The sequence below is a fragment of the Diorhabda carinulata genome, chromosome 3 (assembly GCF_026250575.1).
Source record: "Diorhabda carinulata isolate Delta chromosome 3, icDioCari1.1, whole genome shotgun sequence".
NCBI classification, from domain to species: Eukaryota; Metazoa; Arthropoda; class Insecta; order Coleoptera; family Chrysomelidae; genus Diorhabda; species Diorhabda carinulata.
Window position 1 is genome coordinate 1,893,776 of NC_079462.1, and position 22,343 is coordinate 1,916,118.

Here is a 22,343-nt window from a genome sequence, read left to right on the forward strand (position 1 = left end):
CGAAATCGTCTTCTCCGAAGGATGAAGAGTTAAAAAGGCAGCACGGACGTCGCCGTTACACACAGTCACCTCGGCGTAATCGGCAGCTACTTCAGCGATTAATGTAGTCGGTGAATTGGTCGACAGAAGTCAATTCATCAACTTGCTACGATGGTTTTCGACGGAAAGTGTTTTTTTATTTTGGTAAGATTATTTTTTGACTAACACCGTATTAAAAATTGTTTTTTGTTATCATAATTTATATGAATCGAGTGAAAATTACGAAATTTTTAATAATTTAATGCTTTAATTCGTTTTTATTTAACGATATTTCAATTTTTTTCCAGTTTTGAAAAAAAATCTGAAGAATAACAGAATTTTCTAATCGTTTTTAATAAAATTATTGTTATAATAATTGAATAATGGAAAAATTTTAACAATATTTCGAAATTGGCGATTTACGTTATCACATTTTTTTTAATAGTCCCTGTATACTAAATATTATGAGTACTTCCTTATAAATTTGTAAGTGAATCTATTCGGAAGCCAGTTTTAGTTCATATAAAAATCGAACATCATTTTTTCAAGGTCAAGATAGTACAGTTACATTACGAAAATATTAAAACAGGTTACTCGTTTTCTAACTGTCTTTTCATTATCGTTTTTACTTATTTACGAAGGAATTCATAGTAATTTGTTATATTTTCTCTCAAAAAACTATTTAGAAACACTTATTTTTATATTTGTTTGCAATTGGACATTCCCATCTCTACAGTATTAAATATTATACAATTTCGTATTATTATTTCTGAAATGTTATTTAAAACTTGAAAAAAAACGACAAAATTTTGAAAATTTCGTGTTTGTTTACAGATATAACCGTTATTTTTTAATTAGAACAGCCGAAATTAGACTTTCCCATCTCTACATCATTAAATATTACATAAATACGTAAAATCTTTTTTAAAACGTTATTAAAAACAAATATTTGACGCAATTAGGTATTCCCATCTCTACAGTATTAAATATTATACAATTTCGTAAATACGTAAAATCTTTTTTAAATCGTTATTAAAAACTCAAAATTTCAAAAACGAAACCCCGTACATAAAATTAATACTTTTCTTCATTATTAAGCACTAAATTTTGTGTTAATTTATGTTACTGTTATTTTTAAATCGGGACACCCGTAAGTGAACATCTCTACAGCAGTTAATATTTCGCAGTTTACTACGATACGATAATTTCGAGGTTTGTAGTTACAAAACGAGATGGCTCGACTATCGATTTTATAACTCGATCTAGTTTCATCTTTCTCTATGAGTAAACAGAAAATCTTTAAAGATCAAATAACTGTTTAGTCAGTTATATAAGTGCCGTTTTAATCTTTCGTATTTTTTTTTATAAATTCTTGTACCTCCCATTTATGTAAATACTTAACGGTAAACCGGTAGATGTAGTAAATTTTTTACTGTTTGCATTTTCAACAAATTCGCGTGGTAAATATTCAATTTTATGCTAACCATTCGTCGGAAGAATGACTGTACATAATTATGATTCCATGAAAATAAATGACATTCGTATTTGTTCTATGCAATAAGTCGAAACAAATGATTGACGGATTATTCTAACCTAACTTTTATTAAGTATTATAAATTATCGATATCCAAACTTTGTTTTATTTTTCCAGTTATTTCTTTCCGCTTCAGTAATCTGCAGGCCACAAAATGTCGATAAACCTGATGAATCTAAAGAGTGAGTATTTTCAAAAATTCGTATTGCTTGCTATAGTCCTATAGTGTTAATGTTTACTAATATTATAACTATTCGTGTTTATAGAAAAAAAATTCCCAACGAAGTGTTAATTTATTTTAAAAACAGAATTACCGGAATCGCTTGGGAATATAAAACGTTAAATAAACCGCCATTGAAGTTTGATTAAAATCCGGATACGTTATGTATACGAGGGTTGTATTAAAAATTTTTCAAACTGAACATAATGCAGAATTTAGGCGTATGGTAGCGTATTTATTGAAATAATATCATTAAATATTTGTTTACTGAAGGTAATACATACATGGATATCAAAAATGATATACCTGTAAAGGCAAATATAAATTTGAAGTTTGTAAATTCGAAAAACTTCAAAATTTCCGTAGTTTTTACCGAAATTGTTTAGAAATAAACACATTTAGAAACGTTAAATACAGTGTAATTGACGTTTAAATGAAATTTGGATAATTAAAATATATATATATATATATATACGAGGGTTGTCTTAAAATTTTTCGATTTAAACGTAACAAGGCGGAATTAAAGAAAATGTTGGCTTATTTTGAAAAAATTATCATTAAATATTAGGAATTATATCCATTGAGATCTAAAATGAATTTCGCAAAGGTCAATTTGAATCGTAAGGTATAAAAACCTTAAAATTTTGATAATTTTTGTAAATATCTCGAAAACGAAGCCCGGTACAGGAAATTTTATACTTTTTTGTTTTGAAGAGCATTAAATTCTACGTTAACTGAACTTTATAATGTTAAAATCGGTTTAGGGGTTTACCAGGTATGTTAAAAATAACAAGTCATCTAAATACTGAAGACGTAACTGATAAGGTAGAAACAAAAATTGTGAAAAATAAAACAAAAAAAACGTGTCCGTTTACTTTTTATTCATTTATCACCCTAATATCACGAATTTTATTTTGAATTTGTATATATTGGAGTTGCTACTTAAATTTTGAGATATGGCAACACTGTCGGGAAATATCATCACGAATCACCGCGTTTCGCTGATTTTCCGAATTAAATCCTTGTCGAATTTCGCTAAAGGACGAATTTCGTCAAGGTCCTTCGAAATCCAAAAAACATCGATACTGTACGTTGCCAAAAATTTTCGAAAAAATCACAAAAATACCAAATTGAATGGTACAGGTTTTGTTTGGTTAGGTTAAAATTTCTTCTTATTCAAAAATAAATTACGAGGTTAACGTTTTTTCATTTGTCTATCTCGAAATTTATGTAGCGACCCTCGTATCATCCAGATATGATCCATTGTGATTTTTTTTGTGAAATAACTCGAGTAGATCGATATTTAGTAGGGAATTAATAATAGATTTCATTTTTGGGACGAATGATTTAATTTAATCGTTTTGAATGGAATTTTGTCGACAACCCTCGTATAAGTGATAAAATTTTTATAATTTTTTTTGTGTTTGCGTTTAGTGTAGGTACCAAATCGACGGTTTTTCTTCTAAAAATAGTTTTTTCTTTTCTAATTTTCCATATTAGATTAGTTGGAATGGATCGGTTCTTTTTTTTTTGTTTTCGATTTCTTCTTCTTGGTTTAAAGTAGTGACAATAGTAACGATAGTGTAGTTAGAGAAGATTTAGACACTTTTTTTTTGGTAAGTTCTACTAATATATTAATATTATTAACAAATCGATTTTTTTGAAAAAAAAAAAAAAAAAAAAAAATTGCGATGTACGAAATTACATAAAATATTTTTGTAGGTCGTTTAAACGAGACGAAAATAAGAAAATACAAGAAAAAACGTCAGATATTTTAGAAAAAATAGCCGAAGTTAATAAAAAATTAGATAGTAGATTACAAAAATCCGAAGTGTCCGTCAAATCGCATCCACGATATTGGCAAGACGCGGCACGCAGCGATTTCAAATTCCCCTTCCCGAATCCGATACTAGAACTATTAGAAAAAGAAAAAGTTTCGCAAAATTCCTTAATAAAAACAAAACAAACTTCTACCATCGAAGGTTACGAGGTCCATACGACAAATAACAACGCAGAAATAACCGAAGAAGATAAAATACCAGGACAAGTCGTAAAACGAAAAATCATCCATCAACAAACAATTTTCGTACCCAACTACGGCATACAAAACCCCACCCCCTACCAATATCCGGTTCAATCCCCCGTTGGCACTGGGGACGAAAAATATTTGGAAAAACAAACGATTTCCAACATCAAAAATATAATCGGCAATTCCCAAACTTACCCTTACTACCCCCCGGAAACGAACCAACGAATTTACAGCCCCGGCGATTACGGTTTATTCGAAACAGGTAGACAAAACTGGAATTGGCCGGGAGCCCCCTTTTTCCCCGTTTATATAAGAGATCCCTTCCTCCAAATGTACAACGCGATCACTACGATGATAGAATACGGTCCGAACGCCGGTAATCAGAATCCCTGCAAATCATCGAACGCCAAATCCGAAACTAGAGAAGCGAAAACTTCGACGGACGATACGAAAATAACAGTGAAACTCGATACGTCCCCTCAAATATCGATAAACGGCGATAATTACAACAACACTTACTTGGATATCGAAAATATCGATGTCGGAGCCAGCGGCGATAGCAGTTTGAAGTTTACGTTGAATTTGCGTCAAGAAGAAAGGGACGTCAAGGCGGACGATGACGTGGGTACCGGCAGAAAGGCTTGGGATAAAATAAAATCCGACGGAAAATCGAATACTTTGATATTGAACGGTAATTCGTCTAACGCTAGATACAGCAGTAAATTCCCGTCGAATTTTCAACAAGATTCCAAACCGTTGACGGTTATAAGGAACCCGTTACCTAAATCCACCACGTCACCTCCCACCCACGAAAGCGACGAACTAGTCGACGAAAGCGAAGAGGATAAAAGCGAAGAAATAATATCGAACGATAATAATAAAAAGTTGTTTAGTAGGGATAATACCGGTAGCGGTGTTTTTATACATAAACTCAAAGTGAGGAAAGGGGGGGTGGCTATAGCGGGACCTGGCGGTATCGCGACGGCCGGAAGTGGTGGAACCGCCATCGTTGGACCGGGTGGTGTAGCTTATACTCAACCGGATAGTCTCGCTATCGCGGGATCCGGAACTAAAGTCATTGCGGTTGATCCTAAAGTTAATTTGGGGGATTTGGTTAATAATTCCACTAATAAAACCGGTTTTCCAAACTCCAGGATCGGGAAAGTCGTAGCTGTAGGACCTGTAGTTTATTATAACAAAGGTTGATTCGTATAGTTATTTTCGAGACATCCGGTATATACTACTCTATATTCAATAAACATTCACTCTGACCTCATAATCGAAAAACGTACAAAGTTATTCGTATGCTTATTTTCGAGACATCCGGTATATACTACACTATATTCAATAAACATTTACTCTGACGTCATAATCGAAAAACGTACAAAGTTGATTCGTATGCTTATTTTCGAGACATCCGGTATATACTACACTATATTCAATGAACATTCACTCTGACGTCATAATCGAAAAACGTACAAAGTTGATTCGTATGCTTATTTTCGAGACATCCGGTATATACTACACTATATTCAATAAACATTTACTCTGACGTCATAATCGAAAAACGTACAAAGTTGATTCGTATGCTTATTTTCGAGACATCCGGTATATACTACACTATATTCATCGACCTTCACTCTGACGTCATAATCGAGAAACGTACAAAAAATCAAATTAACCAATATTATCAGTAAATGTCAACAAATTCCATATTTCCTGTCCTAATTTTATTTCAATAGGAAAATATTGAAAAAAGTCTTTTTTTGATCCCAAAATTAATTTGAGAAATTTAGTTGATTCCATTCTTGCTAATAAAACTGGTTTTCCATCGTTGATTCGTATGCTTATTTTCGAGACATCCGGTATATACTGCACTATATTCAATTGACATTTACCCTGACGTCATATTCGAGAAACGTACAAAAAAAACTTTTTTTTTTAATAATTTGTTTTGTTATCATAATTTTACTTTATTTGAACGTCCCGTTTCGAATATAATAATTATCTTTTGACTTTTTATAGTAACTTCAGCAAATAATCATCATTTTTGTTTTACATAATTTCACTTTTAATATAATGAAAAAACCAGCAAACATTTATCGATAAATCAGTCAATTTAAAAGTAAAAACTCACCTTTAATATTCACGAAAAGTTTTGAACAAATCACTAAGCTATGAAACTAGTTTTAAATAACAAAAAACACAACGTGAAGCACAAAAAAAGCCGTCGAAATAACAGCAACGAACTTAAAGTAATGCACTTATTATGTTGAAAATATAACTTTCCGTATATATTGCACATTTTTGTTAATTAATTCTTATAATATTCAAGGTTTTTTTAAATATAATATTCCTCACTGTGAAATAACAAATTAATTGTTTGCAAACAAACCGATTTTATCGAATAAATTTAAATTATAAATAACTTCGTAACACAGCGTACAAAATGGTTGAAACTGACAGTATTAAGATTTATTCTCGCTATCTCTTTTTTTTCAACAAATATAGAAAAAGATAGACTATAAAGTGTGTTAGTTAGTGACGTCAGGGTAAATCACTGATTGTATGTTATTTGTAAAATGTATTTAATGATCGTAATACAATATTTTTATAACACATTTTAATTTAAACAAAAAAAATATAAATATGTATTATAACACGTGATCATGTTAGAGTATTATGAAAAATTTCATTAGACGATTCCATGATGTAGAAGTGGAAGGTACAAGTTACAGGAACGGCTTGGGCTCAAATATACGTACATTTTTTTTTCAATTTAAATTTGGTACGATACCATTTAGAATTTAATATATATTATCCTACGTCACATTTTACAAATAACACATTGTATAATAATTTAACAGGGTTTTGACTTTTTAAGGATACACTAAATCATTTTTAGTAAATATTTATATAAACAAAATGTAAAGTCTTCTTATTAAGTCAATGTTAATGGTTTTTGGGTAAATATCTAAATAATGTATTTTTTTTTATTAAATAAAACAGTTTAAATCACACTATATTTATTTAAATACCTTTTGTAACTAATCCATATTAACATTCTTTAAATCTCGAGTTTATTTTTAACTAATACGCCCTTATTTCTCTAGATATTCAATTTTTCCAGTACAACTACTTCTCCCAAGATGGTTACCTCATCCAATTGGATTTAATCAGATATATCCTCCAAACGACATCCTCCACCCATTTCCAAACGATATAAAGGATAAAATATCGAAACAAACAAATAACACCCAATCGCTAAAACAAATTAAATCAAATATACAAAAACCTCCGTCTTTAGCGCCTTATAGATTCCATCCGCTTTTAAATTACGTCAAAACCGGAAATACCATTCGAACTGATAGAATCGTACGTCTTCGTGATATCGATAAAATGAACGATGACGTCACCACTTTAATTTTGAAACCAGTAGCGAGATCAGTAGCGGGAGTTGGGGGTAGGGCAATGGCCACACCTGTCTCCAAAGCTATATTACGTAAAGGACTTAACGTGGATATACTATTTGAACCAGACGCTATTGCTATAGCTGGGCCGGGTGGTGTCGCGCATGCTCAAAGTGATTTAGAAATTAGTTACGAAGATTTTTGACCAACCTCGTTAATTTGACAGAAAGGTACAAAATTTTATTGTACAACATCCTTTTGAATGCAGTTATTCACTAAATTAGCGGTTTTTGTTGAAATAAATTATTGTCACTAACTTATATACCTGTATATTTCAGTATTAAACTCTGATATGTATATAAATATTTTGTAGATATCATATATTTACAATATAAATATTTTTTTAAAATATTTTGTTTTATTTCTCGATTTTTTACAGTGTATTTACGCCAGATTATTACATAAGTTCATCTAAAAAAGAAGATTCAACCTGATTTTAATATACGTTTTATTATTTGATGTGTTATAGTTATGACATTAGTTCTATAAAAAAGAAGAAATACACTAAACTGTCACGGAATAGAATTGAATATATGCAACGCGAAATACTATACATTCTTCACACGTTTCAATTCCTACCTATTTAATAAAAGCACCATTACGCATATTAATAGTTTCTATATTATTTTCGTGAAATATTGTCTATAGACATGTATGAAATCAAAACAATTTGACATAATAATATCGATAAAGTAGGTAGCTGTATTATCAACAAAAACACGTAGCACGTAAAGCTTCTTAAACTTTTTTATCTCGTAGTAGACAGGGCCGCAATCAGGATCACTCGTAATAAAAATTTAAATAATTATTTATAAACCCGAATTTAACATTATTTTTGTTTATAGTCAAAAGAATAAGATAACCATACTTCCTTTTTATGGAGGTGGAAAAGGACAGTCACTACAAATAATCGAAAAACCCGATGGTTCGGTACAAACGACGATAATAAAAACCCCCGAAATCAAAAACGAAGAAAATGAAGATTTAGAAAACGCAATTAATCCAACTGATCTCGAAAACCCTCCGCTTCCTACAAAATCCGATTTGGAAGAATTCAGCGAGAACATAAAAAAAATTCAAAATTTAGCCGAAAAAGTGATAACGTTGCAAGAGATACTGAAACATCCGGGAAAAGCGAAACCATCAGATGAAATCGCTTATAAGGAAACCATGGAAGCTCTAAACGAATCAGCTTCGAAATTGGCCGATATACAAGAGAAAACGAATCCCGCTAACCTAGAAAATAGAGAAGGTATAAGCGCCTGGTTCGAAAATAAGAAGAATACCCACAACAAACCTAAATCTAAAAAAAAAGAAGAAGAACAAAAAAGGAAAGAAGAAGAAAAGAAACGGAAAACGGAAGAAGATAAAAGAAAACAAGAGAAAATCGAATTAGAAAAAATTAAACAAGATGGCGATGGGGATACCGTAGATATCGGCCTACCACCAGATGACGCTTCTGTTGCTGAAGCTAAACCGGTTGGATTAGCAGTTGCAGGTTATTTATAACAATTAATATTTATTATTTAATGAAATTTATGCGTTCTTAGGTGAAGGAGGAGTAGCGGCTAGTAAACCTATAGCTACGGCCGTAGTAGGTCCTGGAGGTCTAGCTATAGCTCGACCCATAGGCACCGCTATAGCTGGTGTAGATCCTTCACAAGCTCTAATACCTTTATACGGTGAAAATTCCATAATGGGATCTAAACCCCCTAAGTCCGGACGTCCAGAAACGGCCAACGAATATCTAAATAGATTAATTTCCAAATTTCATCAAACTTAATTTGATTGGTGGCGATTTTCGTCGAATTTTTGCTTAAACGTTCGCCATATTTAATAATATTTATTGTTAATTTATTTTTGTATAATTTATGTTGAATAAAATTTTTCGCTTTTCTATTTTTCTATTTTTATTCACATTTTCACTAACCAAAACCAACTAAGCAGCAGCTGATAAGCATTAAAATGGATATTTCAGAAAAATAAATACAACATAACCTCAAACAACACTACAAAAATAATTTTTATTAAAAAATTTCAAGAACTTAATATAGTAACATTTAACAGACTCCCTGTATAACAAAACGTCAATGCTTTTACAAAGATGGCGGGATCTAACTCTGTGCATAATTATACTTTAAAATAAATTTTTTTATTTTCGTGAAGTACGAGATATTTTTAACGATATCTGTATATTTTATTTAAAACCTGATTCAATATTATTATTGAACAAGAGGAAAACGAGAAATCTCCACATACGTGAAGGACTCACATTACATTCAAATTAAACGCAATTACATTCAATCCATAGAGAAAATAAAAAGATAGAGGTATTGGCATATGAGTGGAATTGTACTATTAGACGATTAAAAAAAAGCATCCGTTCACCACTATCTATCTATCTCTACTCGCCAATAAATTCAAAATTTGTTATTCTCCTCTTTTGTCATTTCTATCAGATGAAAATTCTCTTTTCTCCAGCCGTTCGTAGTCCCATACCACGATCTCTCTATCTTTTATACTTTCTCTATGGTTTAATCATAATACATTTTAACTGTGCACGGCAACACACAATACACGCAAGATATGTTGGTTCTATAATAATAGTTATTATATTAAATTCATTCATTGGCACTACAGTTGTTGTAATTAAATATAGAACTAACGATTTACGTCATCATAAAAATAAAAACCGAAAATAATAATATGAAGAGTTCGATGTAAAAAAACAACAGTTTAATCTGATAAATAATGGAACTGAAGGTGAGAAAAAGACAAAAATTAGGTCACGTTCGAATATGTATCATTTGGTTTTTCCACGTATAAAAATTTAGCGTCTGTTACATTTTAAATAAAAATAATGAATCACGAAACCGGTATATTAAGTAATACTCGACGGAGTACCACGAAACTGAAACATCAAAGAAACTCCATAATATTTTGTTTTCTCAGAATTGTTTTTTTTTTATAATTTATGCGATTTACGAATGAAGAAATTGGAATTTTTTTAGTACATTCCAGTTTTATTACAATAAAAATTAGGGTACCGGATATTTTCTATTGAGCCGTATCTGTGTTCCTATTCCAGACAAATCTATACCCCATGATTGTTATTGACCAATCTGATCAGAAGCGGGTGTTGTCATGACAACGCAGTGAAATACGCCCGAAATGAAAAAAGATAGAAAGTGTTAGTAAAAAGTATCTGGTTCTAGCTTTATTTGAAAGATTATTATAATTGTATTAATTATTTTAAAGTGAATTAATTATTAAAATTTTTCATCGAAATTGCGAGTGAAAGGAATGACATATTTAAGTGAAAGATAACTAAATATGTAAGTAATTATTTATTTCAATTCTCTCGTTTATTTGAACCAAAATGGCCGACAATCAGAAACGAATTATTAATAAATCTAGTTGTATAAATATCACTCTGTATAACTAAAATATTCACATTTACATTTCCTCTATGAAAACTTTATGAATGCAAAACGGATCAGTTTCAGTTCTATTTCTTCTTTTTTTTTTCATTTAGGGATTAGATTGTTGTGACTTACGAACCAATTTGTAATCCGCTTATTGTATACATTAAAGAATTTCCACGCCTTGAATACCACAAAAAAAGTTTGTTGTAACAGCCAACGTATTTGAGAATTAAAATTTTTACATGTTTTTGTACCCTGAGTATGCACAAATAAAATTTATTCGGACGAGTCCATTATTAATTAAGGGTTATATGTTTTCGATAGACGAGACCACTTGAAATGTCAAATTCTTCTCGTAAATTCCATTATTATTCATTCTTAAGGGTTTCCAAAGTGTATTTTAAAAATTAGTCGTTTATTAACTTTTGCTCATTGACCTTGTAAAAAATGTTAACAGAATTATAATTGGATGGATCGATTTAATATTCTACTAATGTACTTTATTCAAAGTAAATATTTACTTTATTTTGTTTTTATAAGTAAAAATACGTTTAAAAAAAATTTGTATACAAGATCAATGAGAGTTTGTAAATTATTATGAAAATCATCCAAACATCGTCAAAACAAAGATCTCTATATACAGGGTGTGTGTATATTAATGCTCGTCTTTGTTCGACGTGTGTTTTTACTTTTCATTTTATTTTTTGTAGTTTTTTCTTTTTGTAGTAATCAACGGTATTCAAAAACGTCTATTCTTAAGGGACACAATGAATTTACCGCTTTCATTATCATCAGGTTATTCCTCTTGAATGAAATAAAAAAATTTCGACCGCATGCTGTTGGATTTTTTTCCAATTAAATATTTAAATATCAAACAACAAAAGTGCACTGTCAATATTAACCCGAATATTATGATTCGTCAAATTTTTTATAACTCCTCCCCTCCTTTTGAACATTTATAAGAGGTCGATGGTACGATGCGGTCCTTCAGTACATCGAAGAACTCGGTTAGGTTCTATTTTATTATTACGGTGTTCTTATTTTTGACCAGTGGTAATATACCGGTAAGAAATAATTGATTAGTGAGTATGTCGACTAATTTTTTTATCAATTCAACGGTTTAAAAACGAAAATTATAAATCAAATCAGTTGTATTTTTCACATAACCTCAAAATTTAAAAAAATTTATCGATTTCTATAAAATAAGTGGATATATAGTTTCAATTTTGAAAAATACTGGTTCGTTTCCGTACATATATTTCTTACAACTGTTTTTAATATACAGGGTGGTTCGTAAGTTCATACTACAAATTTATAAAGTAAAAATTCTGGTCTTTTTTTTTCTTAAAATTCCTGTTACTGTACAAGGGGGTGTAATTAGCAGCCCTTATCTTATTTATCGTGAATTTTGACATCTATTTTCATAAAAAACAGTATTAAAATGAAATAACTAAATTAATCGAATGGAACTAAATGCCACATCATCTGTTACAAATTATTTACTAATTCTTATTGTGAAAATTCGTAATTATATGGATTTCAGACTAGTTACGATATTTGTTATAATTGCTAAACAAATCGTCACCGAATAGTCAAACCTTATATATATATATACAGTATGTCCGAAAAAAATCAAGTCAAAGAGAAAAATAAACAGTTTTTCGTAATTATCTTTGTTAATATTCTTCCAATGACGTTAATGCCTATTAGGAAAAATGTAGAGCATGAAATTTACTACAAATTTTATTTGAAAATATTTTTCATGTCATCAACCGTTTTCGAGATAAAAGACGGTAAATTCGCAATTTTCCAGATATACGTATTATACTGATTTCAATTTATTAAAATATTCAAGAGGGTGGATATCAAAAAAAACAAGCGATAAATTATGCTATTATCTAAAAAAGTGTCCAAACGAAACATTTATTAGATTTATACGAGGGTTGCTACTCAAGTTTTGAGATATGGCAACGTTGAAGTGAATCTAACAGTGACATCATAAATATTATATATAATAAAGTTCAGAAATCGTCAGGGTAGGACTTAGGACTCTAGAAATAAATTTGTTTACTCCCAAATGAATTCCAAGCGTTACAAATACCAATATCCCCATCGCGTATCATTTTTTATCAAATTTATCGTAACGTATAATAATTTATACCATGTAGTTCGAAAATTACGACATAATTAGTAAATTTTGATGTTTTTTCGTATTAGTAATCGTAAGTTGGCTTATACAGGATGTTTATAATTTACAGTTAGACAAATATATGAACCTCTAGAATGATTTACGTGAAACCGAGTTTGAATTATAGGTTTATCTATATATAAACACATCAATTATACATTTTTTTCGAACAACACGTTATCAATGACGAAAAAAAGGAAATAAACATAAGAGACACTCTTATTGTTTGTCGTGTAATTGGATAATTTGATCGGGTATGTTCTTGAAAGTAATGTCACAGGATATGGGTGACTAACGATGGGAAAAATGAAAGTTGTCAATGCAAATTACCATATGTGGATATAATAATTGAAAAATCATCGTGGAAAATTAAGGTTCCGGTCAATAATTTGAAAAATTCTACATTGTTTTATTCGATACTTGAATAAATTATAAATAAATCGCGTTTTCTACGATTTCCCCGTATTATTTTAAAAAAATTCGATACGAAACTTAGCCTAGTGACCCACATTCGAATCACTGGGTTTAAAACCGAAACCCTACGGCTCCTAGAAAATGCAATCCAATATAAACAGTCCTTCATTTCATATCTACCAAAAAAACCCAAATAACCAAACCAAAGAATCAGTTTGTAAACTTTCTGAAGTTATCTGAATTAATTATCTAAAACTCGCCTTAGTCCGGCCCCGTCTGTTCCTGGATTCTATGGTAATATTGTGACGATGTGTCTGTAGCAACTTTCTAACCTAAATTATTTCGAAAACCGTTTTTACTTTAATCAAATTATGGGTTTTGAAGTCTAGTCGTGTCGTGAGTCGATGTTTATCGTTGTTTATAACCTATTTTTAATTGTCGTGTTGATAAATATACGCCTTTTTATTTTTCGGCGCCACCCAAATCTACAATTCATTTAAGAAAACAAAGAAATTTATTTTTTTATTTTTCGACGCCCCCTACACCTTATTCCGACCCTGTTTGTGTCAAATATCTATGGTAATATTGTGACGATGTGTCTGTAGCAAGTTTCTAACCTCAGTTATTTCGAAAACCGTTTTTACTTTAATGAAATTATGAGTTTTGAAGTCTAGTCGTGTCGTGAGTCGATGTTTATCGTTGTTTATAACCTATTTTTAATTGTCGTGTTAATAAATATACGTCTTTTCATTTTTCGGTGCCACCCAAATCTACAATTCATTTAAGAAAACAAAGAAATTTATTTTTTTATTTTTCGACGTCCCCTGCACCTTATTCCGACCCTGTTTGTGTCAAATATGTATGGTAATATTGTGACGATGTGCCTGTAGCAAGTTTCTAACCTAAATTATTTCGAAAACCGTTTTTACTTTAATCAAATTATGAGTTTTGAAGTCTAGTCGTGTCGAGAGTCGATGTTTATCGTTGTTTATAACCTATTTTTAATTGTCGTGTTGATAAATATACGTCTTTTTATTTTTCGGTGCCACCCAAACCTACAATTCATTTAAGAAAACAAAGAAATTTATTTTTTTATTTTTCGACGTCCCCTGCACCTTATTCCGACCCTGTTTGTGTCAAATATCTATGGTAATATTGTGACGATGTGCCTGTAGCAAGTTTCTAACCTAAATTATTTCGAAAACCGTTTTTACTTTAATCAAATTATGAGTTTTGAAGTCTAGTCTGTACTAAAATGATATTTACATTGTTGTCAGATCTTATATTTTAATTGAACTACTTTGTTATTTCAATAAAATCATTCTGATTTCTGTTTTTTTCTAAAATAAAACAATATATTCAATGAGATGGGCTTCCAGGTCACAAAACGCGTTTCGTGAGTTTAACATAACCTAAAAACATTTGACACGTAAAACAGTATTCAGTTTAGGAAAAAATCTCCTATAACATAACATATTCCTTTCAGCGAAATGTTGTTCAAAGTCATTCTCCTATTTTTCTCCGCGTCGTTCGTAGCGGCGTATCCAAGGGACACGAGTCAGCTCAATAACCTAGATTTCGATCAGCGACCTCTATTGTTTTATTTAGAACAACAATCACAGGAGAAAACGAATTTACCACGACGAGATCCGCAACCAGAACAGCCACAATCCCAGCAGCAACAAGTTTACCAACCTGGTGGTTACCAATACGTCAATCCGCAATATCAGTATACAGGGTATAATCAACAAACTTTCCCTAGGTAAGTTGTTTGAAATATTAGATAATATTGAGTATCTGTATTTATTTACATATAAATTCGTTTTATGATTACTAAAGTCGTAAAAATATATGGAATTTTAAGGAATTTAGTTTTGGGAAATTTAATTTATTCATTATGTGTATCCACGTGCTATTAGTAACTTGGTCAATGACAAAAACAATGCGAAGAACGTTTCGTGTATTTTAATAATTTCCAGCATTCGTATTTTAACGAAAACCGGCAACGCTGTAATTTATTCCAACAATTTGAAGGAAGTTGTGATCGCAGCGTCGGCAGTTAACTGAATGCTGTGTTGCCACGTTTAAATCTACTTTTAAATAAGAAAGTATAAATACGTTTTTCATATTTTAGACTTATATGGGAAAATAATTGATTACACGGTTTCATAGATATTTTAATATATTTACAAATTACGTAAAACGTTTACAGTTTGATTAAATAACGTTTTAAAGTGAATGTGAACTTTTTATACCTTAAACAAGTAAATATATTTATTAAATTCATTTTTTTATTCAATAATAATCTGTATAATTTATTTTATTCGATTTCTATGTAATTTTTTGTTGACAAATATTAACAGCTGACGAGTTAAACATCGCTTTGTTGTAACATATGTTTTTGAATTGATACAAAATTGTGAAATATCTTCATAAATCTCAATGTCAACTGTCAAATGTTCGATTTGACTTAATAACAAACAATTTATAGTCCATTCGTTCAGCACTTCTTCTTTTTTTATAACTTAGCCTTGTTTCTTCTACTCCCCAGCCACCTGAGTAGTAGGTGTACATTTTTCGTGCTGTCTCTTTGAAATTCTACCGGGAGGTTTCCTTAAAGTTGGTTTTTCACCCTTTGCCCATTTAGTCCATCGATTTTCCATCATTCTGTCTTCAAATAAGATGTAAGGGACCTTATTATGAAAAAATATCTTGAGTCCGGTTCTGTATCATTGAATTTTGTATTGATTTATTGTCCACCCGGTACATTTTTGGTTATAAGTGACGGAAAATTTTCAAATTTTCATTCAACATGTTATTTTTTTTTTGGAAAAATCATTTTTATGGAAGAAATATTAATTTCTCATAGAATCCAACCTTCTATATTAATTTACGGAGCCGGAGGTCAAGGTCAGCCTATTCTTATCAATCCAGGATCACCACCGGGAAACTTTTTGATTCCCCAACAACCCGGCGTTATTTATGGGAACAATCCCCAAAATCCGGTTTTCGTAGGTGGATATCCGAACCCGAAACCGGCGCATATTCCTCCAATAGAAAAGGACGCCGAAGAAATCCCGACGAATCCGGCGAATATTCCACCTTTTCCCACCAAATCCACCGGTAAGTTGAAATTTTTTTTTCTTACTTAAATTTACTTGAAACATAATGCATTTGGCAACCCCGCTTTTATAGGTTGATATTTCCAATTGAGCAATTAGTTTTTACTCACACTGTGTGTGTGTACTGTGATTTTTTTCGAAAACGTAACAAAAAATAAACATTTTTTTAATCATACAATGTTTGCGAGGTTATTTGATTATTTATAAACAAATTTAAATCAATTATGACGTGGCGTAGCGTCCATCTTGTACAATTGAATACAGGCCAACATCGTTGCCGCTTTTAATAGAATAAATAAAAGTTTAAGACACGTACATTCACGATAAAAATGTTTGTATGCCCTTCAATAACATCATACACATTCAGTCTATTATTTTTTTTTATAAATCAATGTTACACTACTTTTTATATCATGTTTTAACATTGTATATTGTTCGAACGAAAAGTATTCTGAAATAACACATTTCGGCAACAATGTACGTGTATATTTCGTATTGGTATTTCGATTTAAGCTTATATTTGATAGAATCAAATCTACTTTGTACGAATTATCGTATTTCTATTAATTTTCTATCAAAAAATCAATTCAATCGAATAAAATAATTAAATGCAATTCACATATTTGTTGCACAACGCCACCTAGCGACGTATTTATACAACATATCGCCGTTACCCACATTTCATGGATACTGTGATTATCAATATACATTCACGTGATTAATGACGCTTTCTATTCCAAATTGCAATATGCAATGTATGCAATAATTTTTTTTATTGTTTTCGGCCTTATTTGAAGGCGATTAAACTTAAAATGATTGATTTACCGCAATTAATAGACCATTTTAATACGTAATCATAATATATATTGTTTTATATTTTATTTCGAGACTTTATACAGGGTGTAACGATAAGATAGATTATTTTATATTGAAAAAAATCGCATAATCACGACGTTTCGCAATTGAAGTGGGGAAATAAAAATTATTATATCGAATTATAATTATTTTGTGCGGAAAAATTTTGAAAAATAATTATTTACGTTCAAAATCAAAAATGGACGATTCGAAAGTGGATTTTTGTGTATTGAATGCGGAATAATATTTTTCGTTGTCATTTAAATTTCAATCTACATTCTAAAAGCAATCAATTGTGAATATTAAGTCGTTCTAGGAACGTATACGGGGGCAGTAATTTAACCTTCCAAAATTAGTCACGACGTGAACGACACATGCCAAATGAAAAAAAATAAAAACATGTTTTTATTTTAAAAGTCACGGCCTACTTCTTATTTGTAATTCCGTATGGATTGTTTTGGAATGTGAAATATGAACACTGATATGATAAGATACTTTAATTAAAAATAGGCCGGTTCTTTGAAACGAGTGTTTTAATTGTTTTTTAATTAAATATGTTTTTTTTTCATTTTGAGTTTTTTTGACAGCAAATTTGACGTCGATTTCTGTTGACATTGATTTTGACATCAGTTGACATCTGTTAAAAGCGATTGACAGCAAATTTGACATCGAATTTAACAAAAGAAAATCAAACATCGGTTGAAATCGATTGACAGCAAATTTGACGTCAATTTATTTTGACATCGAGTTTTTTCATTCATTTTGACATCAGTTGACATCGATTGACATTAGTTAGAATCGATTGACAGCAAATTTGACGTCGATTTCTGTTGACATTTATTTTGACATCAGTTAGAATCGATTGACAGCAAATTTGACGTCGATTTCTGTTGACATTTATTTTGACATCAGTTAGAATCGATTGACAGCAAATTTGACGTCGATTTCTTTTGACATGGAATTTGACATCGATTTTGATATCAGTTGACATCGATTGACATCAGTTGAAGTCTATTGACAGCAAATTTGACGTCGATTTATTTTGACATCGAGTTTTTTCATTCATTTTGACATCAGTTGACATCGATTGACATTAGTTAGAATCGATTGACAGCAAATTTGACGTCGATTTCTGTTGACATTTATTTTGACATCAGTTAGAATCGATTGACAGCAAATTTGACGTCGATTTCTTTTGACATGGAATTTGACATCGATTTTGATATCAGTTGACATCGATTGACATCAGTTGAAGTCTATTGACAGCAAATTTGACGTCGATTTATTTTGACATCGAGTTTTTTCATTCATTTTGACATCAGTTGACATCGATTGACATTAGTTAGAATCGATTGACAGCAAATTTGACGTCGATTTCTGTTGACATTTATTTTGACATCAGTTAGAATCGATTGACAGCAAATTTGACGTCGATTTCTTTTGACATGGAATTTGACATCGATTTTGATATCAGTTGACATCGATTGACATCAGTTGAAGTCTATTGACAGCAAATTTGACGTCGATTTATTTTGACATCGAGTTTTTTCATTCATTTTGACATCAGTTGACATCGATTGACATTAGTTAGAATCGATTGACAGCAAATTTGACGTCGATTTCTGTTGACATTTATTTTGACATCAGTTAGAATCGATTGACAGCAAATTTGACGTCGATTTCTGTTGACATGGAATTTGACATCGATTTTGATATCAGTTGACATCGATTGACATCAGTTGAAGTCTATTGACAGCAAATTTGACGTCGATTTATTTTGACATCGAGTTTTTTCATTCATTTTGACATCAGTTGACATCGATTGACATCAGTTAGAATCGATTGACAGCAAATTTGACGTCGATTTCTGTTGACATGGAATTTGACATCGATTTTGATATCAGTTGACATCGATTGACATCAGTTGAAGTCTATTGACAGCAAATTTGACGTCGATTTATTTTGACATCGAGTTTTTTCATTCATTTTGACATCAGTTGACATCGATTGACATTAGTTAGAATCGATTGACAGCAAATTTGACGTCGATTTCTGTTGACATTTATTTTGACATCAGTTAGAATCGATTGACAGCAAATTTGACGTCGATTTATTTTGACATCGAGTTTTTTCATTCATTTTGACATCAGTTGACATCGATTGACATTAGTTAGAATCGATTGACAGCAAATTTGACGTCGATTTCTGTTGACATTTATTTTGACATCAGTTAGAATCGATTGACAGCAAATTTGACGTCGATTTATTTTGACATCGAGTTTTTTCATTCATTTTGACATCAGTTGACATCGATTGACATTAGTTAGAATCGATTGACAGCAAATTTGACGTCGATTTCTGTTGACATTTATTTTGACATCAATTAGAATCGATTGACAGCAAATTTGACGTCGATTTATTTTGACATCGAGTTTTTTCATTCATTTTGACATCAGTTGACATCGATTGACATTAGTTAGAATCGATTGACAGCAAATTTGACGTCGATTTCTGTTGACATTTATTTTGACATCAGTTAGAATCGATTGACAGCAAATTTGACGTCGATTTCTTTTGACATGGAATTTGACATCGATTTTGATATCAGTTGACATCGATTGACATCAGTTGAAGTCTATTGACAGCAAATTTGACGTCGATTTATTTTGACATCGAGTTTTTTCATTCATTTTGACATCAGTTGACATCGATTGACATCAGTTAGAATCGATTGACAGCAAATTTGACGTCGATTTCTGTTGACATGGAATTTGACATCGATTTTGATATCAGTTGACATCGATTGACATCAGTTGAAGTCTATTGACAGCAAATTTGACGTCGATTTATTTTGACATCGAGTTTTTTCATTCATTTTGACATCAGTTGACATCGATTGACATCAGTTGAAGTCTATTGACAGCAAATTTGACTTCAATCTATTTTGACATAGAATTTGATATGAATTTCGACACAAATTATGAAATGAATGTTGACATAAACTTGAACATCAAATTTGACATCGAATTTAACAAAAAAAAACCGACATCGATTGATATCAGATTGAATCGATTGTTATCGATTTATTTTGACATAAACTCGAACATCGATTACGACATCGAATTTCGATGCAAATTTTGTGTGAATACGAATCAAAATTTCAATTTCAATTTACAAAAATGATAAAAGCGGATGAAAATGTCGAAAAACTGCCCTAACAAGTCGTCAAACGATAAAAAACGAAATTTTTGTCCCAGAAAACAAACCTGAAAAATTGGAAACTTTCAATGAAGACAGATTCGACCCGATACCAAAATCAGCAGGCGGGGAAGGGGAGGTTTTCGAACAATCAGACAGAAAACCGTATCCACAATCGCCCAACAGGGATAACTTGAAACCGGGTCAGAGATTTTTCATCCTCAACGGACAACCCCTTTACCAAAACTACCCCCCCAATTACCCCGAACTACCGGCGTTCACTTACCAACAACTTCAAGATAAACCCCAAGAATTCGGTTACAATTTTCCAGTCCAAACTGTTTTGTTAAAAACCGCGGGAGATTTAAATCAACAACCGAAAGCTGGTAAGTACCGAGTACGATCGGTTGCCTAACTAACTTTCAATGTACTACTGGTTGTCTATAATCGTTTTTTAGCCGAAACTGCGTTCGCCGATCAATTTCCCCACAACTTTATATCCTTAAATCAACCGATTATCCCTCAAGGAGGATCCCTTTTTACGACAGGCGTCGACTTAGATAATCGCAATGTTGGGCCTATAGGGCAATTTAGGTTCACCCCTCCCAACAACGCGTTTTTTCCCGGTCAAGAAGACATCGAAAACGATTCCGTTGTCGTGAACGCGAACTTCGAAGACGACAAAGTCAATACAGGATCGTCCTCGTTAACAAAAGGTGAAAAATAGTGTGTGTGAACGTTAATTTTCACTCATCCTGTATGATTTTAGATGCGTCGCAATCGACGGAAAAAACAACCGAGCCCGGTACTGCGCAAGCGGCTCCTAGTGCAGTGGCTTTGGCGGGGACTGGAGGTGTTGCTGGGGCCGCTCCACGAGCAACAGCGTTGGTGGGTAAGGGTGGTTTGGCTGTATCGAGTCCGCAAGCCACGGCTATTTCCGGTACCAAAAAGGACGATAACGATAATAAAGATAAGCAAGAAAAGAAACCCGGCGATCAATCTCGAAATTAATTTTTTTCCTAATGTGTTGAATGTCGTTCGTAAATTTTCAGAGGTGGTTCTAAAAGTTAATCTGCACTGTAGCCAGGGACGAGTACAAAACTAAAACTCATATATTTATTTTTTAAAATTGTTTTTATATAAAAAAAAATTTTTTTAAAGGTGAAATTTCGAAAAATTCAAAGTAGATGAAACAATAAATGTAAATATATATACGTAGATTTTACTTAAATAAAAATATAAAAACTATTCTGTCTTTTTAATCTTTTCCTTCGCACCCCGTATAATATAAAACTATTCTGTCTTTTTAATCTTTTCCATCGCACCCCGTATAATATAAAAATTATTCTGTATTTCTATTCCTTTCCTTCGCACCCCGTATAAAAAAGTTATTCTGTCTTTTTATTCTTTCCCTTCGCACCCCGTATAATTTAAAAACTATTCTGTCTTATGATTCTTTTCCATCGCACCCCGTATAATATAAAACTATTCTGTCTTATGATTCTTTTCCATCGCACCCCGTATAATATAAAAATTATTCTGTATTTCTATTCCTTTCCTTCGCACCCCGTATAATATAAAAATTATTGTCTTTTTATTTTTTCCTTCGCACCCCGTATAATATAAGAATTATTCTGTCTTTATTTTTTCCTTCGCACCTCGTATAATATAAAAATTATTCTGTATTTCTATTCATTTCCTTCGCACCCCGTATAAAAAAGTTATTCTGTCTTTTTATTCTTTCCCTTCGCACCCCGTATAATTTAAAAACTATTCTGTCTTATGATTCTTTTCCATCGCACCCCGTATAATATAAAACTATTCTGTCTTATGATTCTTTTCCATCGCACCCCGTATAATATAAAAATTA

General features: G+C 31.4%; 2 protein-coding genes across 4 annotated transcripts; both read left to right on the top strand.

Annotated features, from left to right (window-relative positions):
- Positions 1–85: 85 nt before the first annotated feature.
- On the top strand, positions 86–9,170 carry LOC130891456 (uncharacterized). The gene is made up of 7 exons (XM_057796220.1): positions 86–183; positions 1,670–1,734; positions 3,495–5,002; positions 6,932–7,399; positions 7,550–7,565; positions 8,117–8,769; positions 8,822–9,170. The coding sequence occupies exons 1-7, from the start codon at positions 151–153 to the stop codon at positions 9,052–9,054; spliced, it is 2,976 nt and encodes a 991-aa protein (XP_057652203.1). The 5' UTR covers positions 86–150; the 3' UTR covers positions 9,055–9,170.
- A 1,299-nt stretch (positions 9,171–10,469) lies between these two features.
- LOC130891978 (uncharacterized) lies at positions 10,470–21,624 on the top strand. Of its 3 annotated transcripts, none has more exons than XM_057797122.1 (6): positions 10,470–10,606; positions 14,785–15,060; positions 16,168–16,421; positions 20,533–20,859; positions 20,932–21,189; positions 21,243–21,624. In XM_057797122.1, exons 2-6 carry the CDS (start codon positions 14,789–14,791, stop codon positions 21,482–21,484), a joined length of 1,353 nt encoding a protein of 450 aa, XP_057653105.1. In that variant the 5' UTR covers positions 10,470–10,606; positions 14,785–14,788; the 3' UTR covers positions 21,485–21,624. The 3 variants fall into 3 exon arrangements, with proteins under 3 accessions (XP_057653105.1, XP_057653102.1, XP_057653101.1); XM_057797119.1 differs by lacking the exon at positions 10,470–10,606 and adding an exon at positions 11,693–11,760 and having other exon boundaries at positions 21,243–21,623; XM_057797118.1 differs by lacking the exon at positions 10,470–10,606 and adding an exon at positions 11,700–11,778.
- The last annotated feature ends 719 nt before the right edge of the window (positions 21,625–22,343 follow it).

What these genes read in the sequence shown, in the direction of transcription:
- LOC130891456 (XM_057796220.1), top strand. Translation starts at nt 151, where the DNA reads ATGGTTTTCGACGGAAAGTGTTTTTTTATTTTG. An exon ending in AAACCTGATGAATCTAAAGA is followed by an intron (nt 1,735 to 3,494) that starts GTGAGTATTTTC and finishes ATATTTTTGTAG; the next exon opens with GTCGTTTAAACGAGACGAAA. An exon ending in TGTAGTTTATTATAACAAAG is followed by an intron (nt 5,003 to 6,931) that starts GTTGATTCGTAT and finishes CAATTTTTCCAG; the next exon opens with TACAACTACTTCTCCCAAGA.
- LOC130891978 (XM_057797122.1), top strand. Translation starts at nt 14,789, where the DNA reads ATGTTGTTCAAAGTCATTCTCCTATTTTTCTCCGCGTCGTTCGTAGCG. An exon ending in AATCAACAAACTTTCCCTAG is followed by an intron (nt 15,061 to 16,167) that starts GTAAGTTGTTTG and finishes AATTTCTCATAG; the next exon opens with AATCCAACCTTCTATATTAA. An exon ending in AAATCAACAACCGAAAGCTG is followed by an intron (nt 20,860 to 20,931) that starts GTAAGTACCGAG and finishes ATCGTTTTTTAG; the next exon opens with CCGAAACTGCGTTCGCCGAT.